The sequence below is a fragment of the Schistocerca cancellata genome, chromosome 7, assembly GCF_023864275.1.
Source record: "Schistocerca cancellata isolate TAMUIC-IGC-003103 chromosome 7, iqSchCanc2.1, whole genome shotgun sequence".
In the NCBI taxonomy this organism is placed as follows: Eukaryota; Metazoa; Arthropoda; class Insecta; order Orthoptera; family Acrididae; genus Schistocerca; species Schistocerca cancellata.
The window spans coordinates 232,342,511-232,357,855 of record NC_064632.1 but is presented as its reverse complement, the minus strand read 5'-3'; the positions used below and the strand labels follow the sequence as shown (position 1 = coordinate 232,357,855).

The following is a 15,345-nucleotide window of genomic DNA, read 5'->3' as shown; positions in this document are numbered from 1 at the left end:
ATTTTGAAATATAGAAATGGAGGAAGTTCTGTTGTGGTCCGTGTTCGCAACTTGTGTTGCAAAAAATATTCAGATCAACTGCAGGAAACAGAGAAAGCGGTCAAAATGGTGTAGACATTGGCTGCTAAAGCGAAAGCAGTTTTCTCACGTAAATTTACTGCGAGAGTTGCAGGGCGAACCTAACGACTGGCGAAATTATTGGCGGATGGATGTCGAAACTTATAATTATCTCTTAAAGCTTGTAACCCCTCATGTTATGAGAAAAAATACTTGTATAGAGAAGGGCAATTTCTCCTCATGAACGGCTGGCGGTAACATTAAGATTCCTAGCAACAGGAAGGAGCTACAAGGATTTGGAATTTTCAACTGCAATATCGAAACAAGAGTTGAGTGAAATAATACCAGCAATTTTTCAATTAGAGCATTGTATGCTGCTGTCTTTTTGTCTCAGTCACTATATTCTTTACTTTAATCTTCCACAAACATGGGTGGTTTCTATATATTTCAATGAATTCACTTACAAACTCTCGAGAACACTGACGAGTATCAGCCATTTTAATGCAATGTACGCACAAACACAAACGCTAGACTGAACAAACAGCTGTTTCGCGCCAGATTTGCAGCGATCTCCTGTCCACACGCTCCAACTTGTCTGCGCAGATGTGGTTTGAACCCACAGATTTGAGAGGTTTCGCTCAAACCCCCAACTCCAACTTCCAGGTTTGCACACACCTCAGGTTGGTGCAAATCTTCTGTCCACACGCAACGATCTGTCTACGCAGATATGATGTGCGCAGACATTTGTACAGACAGATCGTTTCGTGCGGACGGGCCTTAACGCGCGGCGCGTCTGCAACCTAGTGTCGTCATGTAAACAAGGCTTTAAGAATGGGCTAATCATAGGACTCCACAAAAAATTTTTAGGTGTCATGGAAAGTGCTTATGATAATATCAACAGACAAAAAAAAATATGAGTCTCATCCATGAAATATGTTTTTATATTATATGGCTTCCAATGAAATAATCTGGAAACGTACATGTATTCGATAGTATTTACTGAGCGAGATGGCTCAGTGGTTAGCATCCTGGACTCGCATTCGAGAGAAAGACAGTTGAAACATGCATCTGACCATCATGATTTAGGTTTTCCATGATTTCCCTAAAATCGCATCAGGCAAATGCCAGGATGGTTCCTTCGAAAGGGCATGGCCGACTTCGTTTCCCATGCTTCTCTAGGCTGACTGGACCGATGACCTCGCTTTTACGTCCTCTCCCACGAATCAACTAACCAACGAAAGTATTTCCTCATGAATAAGTTGCAGTTTATGTCATTGAATCAATTTGATTTGGCTGTTTCAAAAGTATTTCGCGATAATTCATGTCTCTTAGAATGTACTAATGCATGGAACCCAAAAATATAACAACTATTCCGTTAATTAAGTAAAACATAATTAAAAACAAAAGTTATCCATACAGGACATGTGACTATATGCTTTCTCGCCGTTATGGGTACTACTGTTGTTCCATATGTCAAACCATAACAACTTTCACAGCAGAGAGGACGTCGTGACTGTATGTGTCAGACTGTCGTATCTCGTGACTACGGCAGCTATTTTAGCGGACAAATGAAAGCAGAAGATCTTTATAGGTTCAGCTGGTTCATCGTTGCAAATTTGGAAACTATTTCTGTCTTTTATTTTTTTTGAAAGTGACAACCTGCCCTCTTTACACACATTTACATCGCAGCATGTGGTACAGAAAGAACTTAAGAAGCTCCCTGAGCGATAAATAAATATGCTGGTTGTGTGAAGTGTGTCCTAATTAAATGTGAAAAATTACAACTACCGTTGTATTTTCTTTCTTTGGAAGTGAGAATTTGTCAGCTACATACAAGTTACTTACATGGTGATATGTATTACAAAAAGTACTTAAGGAGAAACTCACTGCTGGTTGTATGAAGTATGTTCTGATTTGAGCGAAAAATTACAATTCACTGCCAGGAAAGTAATCTTTTTTTTAACTGAAAGAACTAGAAAAACGCCATCAGATATATGCCCGCATCGGTACCAGAACATATTTCGTCTGGAAATATGCTTTATTTGAGGACGTTCTTGTTTTGGAAATTAGTCTTCTAAAATCAATAATTTGTCATGTTTTTACTTCATAGGCGGCTGACAGTGAGACTGTGACCTTTTAATGCTTTCTGAGGTGTTTTTCTTTTTCATGTTACTTGTTCTGACGATCTGTGAAAGTTCGTTTTCACCAGAAAATCAACGTGTTTTGAATATTCAGCCTGCCGTTGTGGCAGAGCGGTTCTAGGCGCTTCAGTCTGGAACTGCGCGACCGCTACGGTCGCAGGTTCGAGTCCTGCCTAGGGCATCGATGTGTGTGATGTCCCAAGGTTAGTTAGGTTTAAATAGTTCTAAGTTCTAGGGGACTGATGACCTTATCTTAGAAAACACAGGAAGAAGGGAAATTTGACGATAATTTCCCATATCATCTTTGGAGCCTTTCTTAAAAACTGGTTTGACTTCTGCATATTTTAAAAATTGTGGAAAGTACCCTTCTTCAAGTGATTGATTAATTATTTTGTGTAGTGGTTGTGCTATTATATTTGTAGCTGTTTTAATGACTTTGGCATGTATTTCATCCCATCCCACAGAATTTTTATTTTTTAGGTTTATTATAGTTTTTTCTACATCTTTTACTGTTACTTTGTTAAATTTAACTAGGCTGTCTTTCTTGCTCTGATTTGAGCCAAATTGTGTAAGCCATTCACTTTACTTTCTAACAGACAAGATGGTATCCTCACCTTTACTTTCACAGGTTGCAAGAAATGTTTAATAAATGTGTCAGATGGGCCTCTTATTTGTTGGATAGTCCCCTAGCTTCAGTCATGGTCCTCTATGTTTTGGCGATGGTTGGTCGTGGCGGGGGGGGGGGATGGAGAATATAATTCTGTCTCTCTCCCCCCACCGCCCTCCCTTGTAGAGCCGGAGTGCCATGTCTCTATCTAAATGGCCTGGTTATTTTATTTTCGTATTAAAAATCAGAATTTTCATTATAATTTGTATTGTTTTTAATCTGATTTCCGTGTCAAGCAAAATTTTAAAATAGCGCCTCCAACACTTGAGACCAACTTAAGTTAGTAAAGAATATGTTTTTATTAATTTAGTTTACTTTTTTAGATACAGACTATTAAAAGGATATTACATATTCGTTGACAAAACAGATACGAACCTCTTAACTTTATTGTTACACAACGTTACAGATATAGTGAGATAGCTGGTTATGTGAAGATGTGAACTGTGGAGTAGGCGGGTACCATAAAATGGCGGAATGTGTTGTTGTGAAGTTTGGCGGGGATAGAGGTGTCTGTTACGGTGACGATGGTAACAGTAATTTGCAAGATGAAATGCACAACAGTACATCATACCAGACATTCGGGATTTACCACGCTGTGTGTATTGCGTTGTCAATCGTGACTTACGTCGTTGACGTTGTACTTCATTGCTGGTTGGCATACTTTTATTTAACTCAAGGACATGGGGCGTATTTTGCGTATTTTGGTTTAACAGTAACATTTTTAGTGGTGCCAGCGCTTATATCAACCGCGTTCAGCATGCGATGGTAAGAGTCACAATAAAATTTTCGTGTAATATTTCTTATTATATGAGTATTTAGACGTGAGCCATATGTACTTTTACTTTAATGTACAACTGTAAGTGTGTTACTCTTGTACGATTATAAGCACGATTGTAAAATGAAATTGCATGTAAGATATGATAGTTAAACTCGAGGAAGGACCTCACGACATTGTTGTCACATCGGGGATGAGAGCATTACGTGCATTGTCATTGTTTACCTAATTACGTAAGGACGACTTCTATCCAACACACAAGTGAATCACCAGCATCATGTCTTATGTATTAAAACGAGAACAGTATAAAATTATGCAGGCCCAACTACTTGTTTATTGCTTGGCCCATTCACAGGTTTCATATTTGACATTCGTGTGCATGCAGTACTCAGAACAGTACAGTGTCCTCAGATACATCAAACTGATGTTATTTAATGCACTTCACGCTCGTTGCTGTGAGTGGCAACCATTTTAATATGAAATTTTGATAATGTTTTGGGACATGTTAAGTTATGTTTGCCGAAAATTCAGTAGCGTCTCCGATGTAGTTAGTTGGTCACAAGAGACATGTCATTCTGCTTGTTACTTGATTGCTATCATTCGTTATTTACTTGTGGAGATCTGATTTCTTCGTGGAAGGTGCATTTGCCACTTAAGTTTTGATGTCTTGTTTCTCAGAGTGCTATCTATTTAAAATACGTGGACAGGTTGTATACTGATGATTCCTGTAGCAGGAAAATGTTGTTTAAGAATTTTGAATGTCTGTTTTGTAGTGTGCATGAGTATTTGGGGCTGCCCTGCAGTGTTTCTGTTCAGGATCTGTTTGAGGATTAGGCCAGTATCTATCTTGCAAAGCATACTTCTTGAATCTTCAATCAAGGGCTTACGGTGGATTTGTGGTGGTAGTGAAAGAGAGGGGAGTGAAGTAAATGAAGTGCAATTTCATTTAAAATTAGACCGAAAATTTTATTCATTAGGCCTAATCATGAAGTGTAACAGACATGTAACTACTGTAAACATCATACTTACGTGAGTGAATACAGTTTGAGTGAGCTTTTTACATAATATTGTTCCGTAAGACAAGCAATTTTAATTTCAATGCAAAGTTTGATTTTTTGCGTTTTTCTTTTTTTTGTGCGCTGCTAGTAACAATACAAAACCTAGTGCATTGAATATTGTAAAGTGGTAATCTATTTTGTTAGATCCCAGTGCCCTCTGACATTTTCAGCTGCAAGGAAAATAACGAAATAGTTTTGAGGTTTCATGACAAATGAATCTCGGGACGCTTGCTGTCAGGCAGTATACATTACGTGTTCTGGCTTCTTCAAACTGATTCTGAATTAATACATCTGCCTGTTTGATTGGACAGAATGCAAGTTTTGTTTGTGAAAACCATAACTTTTCTTCTGGAGAACAGGTGGATGGTGTGTGCAACTACCCAGTCACTATGTGCACCCTTGCCTCTTGAGTGATGTGTTCACTCATGCAGGGCACTGGTATGCTGGCTTGTCAGTAAATGTGTGTCAGTGTTGTAACTGGCACAAAGTACCCTTTCTACTTGGGCAACGTGAAGTTTGTTACAGCTCACTGTCAATTTACTGTAGCAACAGTTAGAAAGGCCACAATGTAGGAAGTCATTTACAAATTCAGTGCTGGACACTAACAAAAGGTAAGCAGTCATACTAAGCAGAACCACTTCCTAGCTATGGAGTACAGAAGTCACCTCCCCATTCCTGTATTTCAACTCACTCTTCAGTGTTGAGTTGGCATTAAGCAATAATGTTCAAACTGTCACTGGAAACATGTTTGTGGCACACATGCCAAATGTTACAGTGTGTTTACAACTTTGTTTTGTGTTAGTCTGTCCATGCTTGTGGTAAACATTTCTCATACTGTATTTCTATCATCTGCTACATTATGTGTAATGACAACAATGATACATTGATGTGTGGTGCTGAATTATTAATACTCTTTAAGGTTCAAGCAAACAGAGCGAAAGATATTGTTGCTCGAAAAAGCAAAGCATGTACTACAGAACTGGTGGGAATAACTTGATATAGCAGCTGGGGTCGACAGAAGCGTCCGATCCCACGCGTCGGCTTTGACCCGTGACGTAAGGGTGTTGTCGTGTGTGACGTCATGACGGCGCGGAGTTTGGTTTGAGTGTGGCTGTCTCCAGTTCTGTTTTATCTTATTTTGTTTACTTTTCTGATCTGTTCGTTCTATCTCGTGTGATTTTTTTTTTTTTTTAATTTACAAACGCTTATTACTTATTTTAATTATCTGTTTCCTCCAATTTCTGTTTTAGTTTATTATATTTATCTTTCTGATCTGTTTGTTCTATCCCGTGAGATTTTTTTTTTTTTTTAAATGGACAAAAAACACTAATCAGCTGCTGAAGCATCTTTATCTTCTATGGGTTGCAGGGGTTAAGACCCCTGGGGAGGTGGGTGGGTATTCATGCGTGGCTGTCTTCACTTACACGTTGTAGCTACGCAAGACGTCTAAATTTGTTTATATTTAGTTTGCCACCCCCCACCCAAAACACCCCATTTCCCGCGTTTGTCCCGTTAGTGTCATTAGGCTTCTTGTGGAAAGTGTGTGTGTTTTTGTTTCCGCCATATTTGTGACGTCATGGGTCAAAGCAGACGGGCGGGATCGGACGCTTCCGTATTTTCTAGCAGCTGAATAAGGAAGACAGTGTTGGTTTCTGTAACTTCTGTTGGATGCCATCCATAAATTTTGAAGTTCTGGCAAATATGGAAGCACTAGTTGTTTTTTCCTTATTTAATAAATAAATTCCAGTCAACCAAACACTTGCTTTTACTCTCTTTTGACGAGGGAGATGATTTCAGAGCATTGCTTATTTATTTCACATTTCGAAGCAAGCTCTACCTCACATGGTAACTGGAAGTTTGTGAATCACTAGTGGTAGTTATGAAAGATTATGTAAAGATAATTAATTTGAGAAAATCAGTACATTTCTGTTTTACTGAATTTGTGGAGCACTTCAGCTTTTTAAGGCATCTGACATTTAAAATGTTAAACTTATCATTTCTCCTGCTGTTTAGTGGTTTTCACGTATCTTTTAATTTACAAAACAAATTATTGCTGGCTGAACATCAAATGCGATTTCTCAAATGAGACATTTATTTAAAAACCACAAAAATATGGCAGTACTGTCAGTGAGTAACTGAATAACTGACACAACTCAGTTCTCAAACTCAACCCCAAAGTAGCTATAACACTGATACTTTCGCTCTCTTCCACTAGGTTTTACATACAGGCCTATATGGTGAAGTAGAAACCTCACCAACAAGTTCCTTTCTCATCTGTAACTTTTTTTGGCACCTCTTTTGTCAGAATGTCTGCTGCCTGTCTGTCTTTTGGTTAGTGTGTAACTCACTATAAGCTTCTTCTTTTTAACTAGTTGACAAATATAATGATACCATGTCTTTATGTGTTTTGATCGTTCATACAATCCTGATCCATTAATAAATTTGATAGTGCTTTGTTTATCTGTTAGAAAAAATAGGAACTGATAACTAAGCGACTGCCGTTTCTTTCAGATGTTGATCTAACCAAAAAAGTTATTTGCATACATCATTTATAGCCATGTATTCTGCCCCCTTTGGAGAAAGAGCAATGCACTGCTGTAGTTTACTTTTCCACACAATTGGTCCTCCATGGAACTTGAATGGGATGCCACTTGTTAATCGTCATGGGCTTCTGTCCCCACCATGATTGGCATCACTATAAGATTCACTATTACGGTTTATATTCATCTCAAACTTAATGCCATCTGTAATTGTTAATTTAATATACCTGAGTATTTCGGAAAGGTATAAACACCATTTGACTGTACAGCAGGTTTTATTTCACAGTCTAGATTTCAGCCTTAGGCCATTATTAAGTGTTAAAAGTATTATAAATCATTTAATTGGATAGACTAAAAAAAAAAATCTACTCACAAAGCAGTGGCAGAACACACAAATAAAAGGCTGTTGTGATAGGCAAGCTATCGGAGCCAGTGGCTCCTTTTTCAGGCAGAAGGGCATATGGCCCCAGTTGTTTTTTGAGTCCTAAAGCAAACCAAAACCAATTCAGGCAGAAGGGTTGAAGAGGAAGGAAGAAGGGTGAAGGAAAAGGACTGGAGAGGTCTAGGAAAAGGAGTAGATTTTGGGAAAGTCACCCAGAACCGCAGGTCAGGGGAGACCACCGTACAGGATAAGAAGGAAAGACTGATTGTTGGGGACTGCATCAGATGAGATTTGAAAACCTGAGAGCTTAAAGGTGGAAGGCAGGGTAATATGCAAGACAGAGATTACTACTAAAACATCATGTATGAGTTAACAAAAGTGAGAAGCTAAGTGCATTGTACGTAACAGAGGTGGGAGGTGGCAGTGAAAAACAGACCGAAAAGACAATGAAAGATGTAGAAAACTAAAACAGAGTGAAGCAAAAAGCAGTTACAGTGTAGAAAAGCTGAGAAGGGATAAATTAACGTAACTAAAGGTCAGGTGTGTGGCGAGAAACAAGGACGTGTTGTGGTGCTAGTTCCCACCTGCCGAGTACTGAGAAACTGGTGTCTAGGGGAAGAATCTGGTTGGCATGTGTGATGAAACAGGCACAGAGGTCACGAATGTCATGTTCTAGAGGATGCTCTGCAACAGGATATTGCGAGTTGCCTGTGTCCATTCGTCCTAATTGATAATTTGGCGATTGTCATGCCGAGGTAGAAAGCTGAAAGCAGTGTTTACATAATAGCTGGTATATGACGTCTTGTTTCACAGGTGGCTCTCCCTCTGATACTGTATGTTTTGCCAGTGACAGGGCTATTATAGATGGCGGTAGGAGGGTGGGCAAGTCTTGCAGGAGGGACAGTCACAGGGATAGGAGCCATAGGGTAGGGAGGTGGGTGCAGGAGCAGCATAGGGTCTGACAAGAATATTTTGGAGATTGGGAGGGCGATGGAAAGCCACTCTAGGTGTGGTGGGCAGAATTTCAGACAGAATGAATCTCATTTCAGCCATGATTTTAAGAAGTTGTGGCCCTGTTGAAGTAGCTGATTAACACACTCCAAACCAGGATAATATTGAGTTAACAATGGTGTGCTCCGAAGCTGCTGTTTTTTGGAGGGATCAACAGTACTAGGATTGAATGTGATGGCCCGAGAAATCTGCTATGTAACTAGTCTGGTGGGGTAATTGCGTGCAGTGAAGGCTGAGGTGAGAATGGTGGTGTATTGCTGTAAAGAGTCAGCATCCAAACGAATATGTTTGTCTCAGCATCTCTGGTGGTTAATTTTGTTACATTTGGAAAATGAATGTAATTATCTTTTGTTTCAAATGCCACTTTCACTAGTTTCTTGAAAACAGAAATATATAAATATTGTCCAGAATGTTGTGAAATGCCCCTCCCCCTCTTTCAAATCATTGTCATCTTCTTCTTCTTCTTCCTCTTCCTCCTCCTCCTCCTCCTCCTCCTCCTCCTCTTCTTCCTCTTTTTTCCTCTGCCTTACGTGTGTCATTCAGAAACTGAAAACCATGTAGGCTTGAGTACTGCTTCATCACTTGTTGTTCTCCACTGCAATAGAACAATAATTTACTGCAAAATCTTGGATTTTATAATTGTTCTGCTAGTCCTTGCTTCAAAGGCATTCTTCTGCCTGGTACAGCGATGCCACCTCTTCTTCATCCACTACATTACTGAACTGTCTGTGAAGCATTCAGTATTTCATGTGAAACCATAATCTGAAACATCAATGTAAGCTAATGCTGTGCATTGGTGAGATGTGATAGCTGGACGGAAACATTGTTTCTTTCAGTCTACACAGTCCCTGCCTGGGGTAGTTGTTTCTGTGTTTCAAAATATTTTGCAAACCTCAGCCACTGATTAGTAGTTGGAAACATTACTATACTTGGCTGTCAACATATTCCAGCAGTTTGTGTTAAATTAAGAACTTTGGAGATGACCTTTAGTACCCTAAACAATGGAGAAAATTGACTTCAGTAACTAGCAATTACTACTGAGGAGAAAAACTATTAAGGATGTTGTGATGTAAAAGTAAAACAGATGAACATGAATGGCACGGAAAGCAAAAGGAAAATTGCAGAAATTACCATATAGACTACAAGGAAAGATATGGTTTCATATAGGTGTACTGTAACAACTGTTATGTTACTGCCCACAGTACAGCGTGTTTCAAAAAGGATTTTACAACATTAAAAATTCATATAAATTTATTGAAAGAAGCTATAAAGCTGTGTTTAGTGTTATTTTGTTGGGAAGCACACAGTTTGTTTACCTTAAACTAAAGATGCTGTAGGGAGGTACAAACATGATATCCTTGATGAATCCCCATAATAACAAAACAAAAAAAAAATTGAGTGGTGTCAGGTCTGGGTAATGTGGGGCTACGCAATTAGCACATCACGGTCTATCCATTGACCCGGAAAGTGGTCACTGAGAGAATCCCGTACGTCAGCCAGGTAGTGAGGTGATGCACCATTTTGCACGAAGTAAACATTTTGTTCTTGGTCATCCTAATCGATTTATGGTATTGGCTTTTGTATGGCTGTTGACAAAACGTCTTACTTGCTCAACGACGTCGTCAGATGCTCTTGGACGACCTGATTATTTCCCATGGGTTACTGAGCACCCTGTTCCTACAAAACATTTATGCCACACACAAATTGTAGGCCTACTAGGAGGATCTTTAGCATACTTGGTACAAAAATTATGCTGAACTGTTTTTGCCAGCTTAGATTTTTCAAACCGAAACACATAGCTAGCATGCTCGGGTCCAGTGGAGGCAGCCATCTTTAACGCAACTACTGCTAGTGCTCCTTACTGTGTGATAGACTCTGTTGACTCCACGGTTTTTCGCTGCATTTTGCTGAGTTTTCTTGATGGATTTTTGGGTTTGGAAGTGGTATACAGTAATGGCTCAGTGGTCAATAGATGAACCGAGTTTGCCTACATACGTCAGGTGTAGTGAACTATGCTTTCTGCCAGACTGATGCAGTGTATTGACTGCTGAATTGGTGTCCATCAGCCGAGCCTTCAGTAGTGTGTATATGCCCCGGGATAATCAGGAAATTCTGGGAAAACCCGCAGAAGAATACTGCAGAAGAATACTACAACAGTAAAACATAAACAAGAGAATAATACCAAAATAAAACTTTATTTGCAAAGAAAATGCGCCATTTACGGGGGAAAGAAAAACGGTACACACACAAGATTCTGCTGACAGTAAAATATGTCAGAGAGTATGCAATACTTCATAACAACAAACTGCAGTTTGTTGTTAAAGAGTACTGCATAGTCTTTGACACATTTTACTGTCGGCTGACACTTGTGTGTGATCCGTGTTTTGATGATGTAAATGGCACATGTCTTTGCAAATAAAGTTTTATTAGGTGTTATCCTCTCGTTTGTTTATTTGCTGCAGTAGTGGCCTAAAGTAAAGTCTTTTGTTAGAGTTAGTTCATATCAGCCAACATTACAAAAATTTGACTGAAAACTAAAAAAAAATAGAAAAACTCCCAAAAATCTAAAAAATTATTGTGTTTTTCCCAGATGAAAAAGTTCCTGGGTTTTTCGTGGATTTCTCTATTATCCTGGGGTGTGCACATCCTGTGAATGTGAAAGGCTTTGTGTAAAATAATCTTCAAATGATTAAACAGGGAAATGTTTCTTTTACAACAAGCATGGAAATACTTAATAAGAAAGCAAGCCACAGAATGAAGTTAAAAGGATAATGTATTTGGAAGTCAGGACCAGCACAATGGATAATTTCAGAGAAAACCAGACATTTCCCTCTCAAAAAAAGTTCACAAGTTATATCAAAAGTGCTAATATTATCATTAAAACTTTAAATTCAATGATTGGTTAAAAGTTTGGTAAAACTAGCAGTAATAAGTTGGTGATACTGAATCAAGATGGCTAACTTCAAATTTTTCTGAAGCAAGCAAAGATGATAGATTTTTACCATATTTCTGTTATAGGTTATGTTAAACCAAATAGTGTAAAATCCAGGATGGAATATGACAATATTATGACAAGGATAGTTGCTATGCACCCTATAGTGGAGATGCTGAGTTGCAGATGGGCACAACTGATGTTAGATGTTGAAGTGTGTCCCACACGTAACATTTTTTTGTTGCCCTTTTTTGCACATTTCTGTACATGTGTGTGCATGCATATGTTAACTTTAATTAAATTTTATTATTTTTATGTTCATTTCAGTGTTTTTGTCTAGTTGACAACCTCAAGATTGAAGAAGCTGAACCTTACTTGAAAATAACAATTGGAACATCTACTGTATTATCAACTATGCAAGTAGGATGCAAAAGATGCATGAACAACTAAAAATGAAAACCAAGATTTGTAAAAACTGGAAAACAAGCAGATCTCGCAATTGGATAAACTCTTTAAGTATGAGAGGAATCTGATGAGGCTGCAGATGGAAATGAAGGTGGTGATTAGCTTATGTAACAGTCTCACTCTCTACCTTCTCAGAAGAATCTGTGGGTCCATATTGGTCCCCAGCCACCAGGAAATGCCTGGAGAATATTGTGTGCATTGCTCAAATCACAGAGGATGAAAATGGCCCAGAATGTGCTGGTTTACTGTCATCAGCTTTGAAAGTGCTTTGTTACAATGCAAAATTAAAAAGTGGATTAATCAAAAGAGATTTCTACTTCAGGCCAGATACTGTATATGCATGCTCGGGAATTAATGACTGTATAACTGTCTCAGAGAAAGAAACCAAAGAAAAGTCATAGAAGCACTACTTGACAATGTTCTTGAAAGAAGCTTTCTCAGTTTTCAAAGAAGGAAACCCAGAGCTTAATATTGGTTTCTTCAAATTTTGTAGCTTGCAGCCAGAGAATGTTTTACTTCTGTAAAGCATTCCATCTGATCAGTGCAAGTGCAGATTACTCGAGAATTTTATTTTATAACTTAAGGCCTAAAATACAGCTATTCAGACTCTTTTGGAGAAAAAACTTTATGATGTGGAAATCAACTCTGCTTGCTGGCAAAACAGGTGTGAAGCCCGCTATAATGGCAAACGTTTCCTGGTGCAGGAAACAGTGATGGGAGTTATTTTGAAATGCTAGGGAAATTAATATCAATAATTAAAACTTTCTAGTAAAGGAGGCCAGGTTTGAGATCTATTTGAAGACAGTACAAGATCTGCCAATCTTTAAAGCCCAAGTACACCTCGGACAATACAATCTGCAGCACTGAAGTGATTACCGTATTTACTCGAATCTAAGCCGCACCTGAAAAATGAGACTCGAAGTAAAGGGGGAAAAAAAAAATTCCCAAATCTAAGCCGCACGTGAAATTTGAGACTCGAAATTCAAGGGGGGAGAAAAGTTTTAGGCCGCACCTCCAAATCGAAACAAAGTTGGTCCATTGTAATATGAGACACAATTTAGGTCGAATGAATGACGATACAGCTACAGAGTCGTAAGCTTAGCAGTTAAGCTTTACCAGGTAGCCATTGCTATGCGTCAGGCACTCCGTCCGTATTTATACGGGAACCGTTCCTTTTTCACGTGCTTCGTCTGGTTTGAATCGATTGCTTATTTTGCTTTGATCTGATAAGTGCCGTTTTCTTTGTTATAGGTGTTTACGTCACTCTAACCTGAAAATGCATTACTGTACTGTGTCATGCATTGTTTGTCGCATTCTGATAGTGCGTGTTTACGGCCTGTTGCCGCTCGCGGCATGGATTGCTTTTGTGCGTGCTACTGCCGCTTACAATTAAAAAAAAAAAAAAAAGAAAGAGGAATCGTCTCATTAGCGAAACAATGGCAAGAGACTGCTATTTGTTGTTACTTATACTGCTGCTTTCTTTGATAATGATCAACAAGAACCAAATAGTAGACTGCGTATGACAGAACATGTTCTGAACGAGAGTTGGGCGAAAATTTTTCTCCGTTTGAAAATCTTTGCAGCCGCTTCTTTAGTACATCAAATTCTGCACAGAAATTAGAATCATCTTAGATTTAAAAATCTAGTCAGTTGCCGTGCTTCATTTATGACTGTATCACTATTAGGCATAAGAATAATACGAATATAAACATGACACGATATGTATATTCTTCTGCGTTTGCTGTTGTCTCATTCTAGTTTCGTAGTTTATTAGGCAGACAGGATTTAAATAAGATAGCAGCAAACACGAAAGAATACATGGCAAAATGTTTATATTTGTATTATTCTTATGGTGAAGAGAATACTGCATGTGATTCACATTTCATCAGGTTCCTATTAGCAACCATCTCTTCTCACAGGTAGGAAAAAATTCAGAACGTAGAGTTGCCCATATTGACAAACATCCCAACAGTCTCGCCAGTCGGATTTTCGTAGTACATTGAAATGCTGCTACACTCGAAGATGAACAATATGGAATTTGTATTCCATATTGTATGATAATGTATGAAAATGCAGTGGTCGAAACTTGGAGCGGAGAAAAAAAGCTCGTCTTCCATCTTTTTTTTTTTTCTTTTTCTTTTTTTTATTATTATTAATTTACTGACGCAGAGGTTTTGGCGCCAGTATTTATCTTTGTGCCTACAAAGCATGCCTTTGTAGCGCTACATATTCGACGGCAGAAGATAGTTGTGGCGGCACCTATCAATATTTTTCAGAACTTCGCTTGCTTTGCACTCGATTCTAAGCCGCAGGCGGTTTTTTGGATTACAAAAACTGGGAAAAAAGTGCGGCTTAGATTCGAGTAAATATGGTAAATAGAAATCAGTGGTATCCATATCTTGCAAATGGATTTTTCATTTCTTTCTCATACAAATTATGATTACACTGTGGTCAAGAGGAAGTGTTGTGGTTTTCTCAGCAGCCTTATTATTTTAAGGAAAATGTCAGAATTCCTTGTTTGTTACAAAACTTAGAATAAGGACAAAACACAATTTTTACATTCATAGATTTTTTTTGTATTGTAATATTTTCAGTGCAAAACAACCAAACAGTGAAAATACTTCTGGAGAGTAATCTGGAATGATGGTCTTGCCACTCAGTTTAAAAACATACATGACCAACATTCTAGACTTCTGCCTTAGAAATATAGCAAATGTTTTTCGTAGGACTATTTTACAACATCCCATGGAAAAGGAGTTGGAGTTGTTGGAGTATGGCGTATGGGGAACTGTCAAAGAACTTGTTCCTGGGAAAATGATGAGACAATGACTGCAAAATACTATGCCAATCTTGTTGCAAAAATATGGTGCTCTTCTACATTGGTGAACAATTAATCAACAATAAAGTTGAACAAGAAAATCCTTGAAGAGATTTTCTACGAGTCCCTTGAATTTCACCATTTCGCACAACAAAATCAAAAGGACTGCCCACACAGCTACAACAAATGCTCTCTCTTCAGATTGTTACTTTTTGAGCTGAAGCTAGTATGGTGGATTTGTTGCACCTAGCGATTGACCAGTAGTGGCTGATTGTAGTGAAAACTCTGGTAATTAACAGAGGAGAAATAACTGAAATTTACCAAGACACAGGAGAAGTTAATGTGATCCATGAGTCAAAGGTAAAAAACAGGATTGACATACCTTACAGCCACAATGAAATTCTGAAGATAAACCTTGGACCACTAATTACCAACAACAGGGGACTTTGTAAATGTATTGACAATTAGTTAACAATTTTCTTAACTTTTAATGTTGCAG

The 15,345-nt window shown here is 38.4% G+C and overlaps 1 protein-coding gene across 1 annotated transcript in view; it reads left to right on the top strand.

Annotated features, from left to right (window-relative positions):
* Positions 1 to 3,304: 3,304 nt before the first annotated feature.
* The window catches only part of LOC126091971 (XK-related protein 7-like), an 85,300-nt gene continuing 73,259 nt past the window's right edge, over positions 3,305 to 15,345 (top strand). Inside the window, exon 1 of the mRNA XM_049907323.1 lies at positions 3,305 to 3,630. Coding sequence (XP_049763280.1) covers positions 3,332 to 3,630 — 299 coding nt within the window. The 5' untranslated portion in view covers positions 3,305 to 3,331. The remainder of the gene's footprint in view (positions 3,631 to 15,345) is intronic.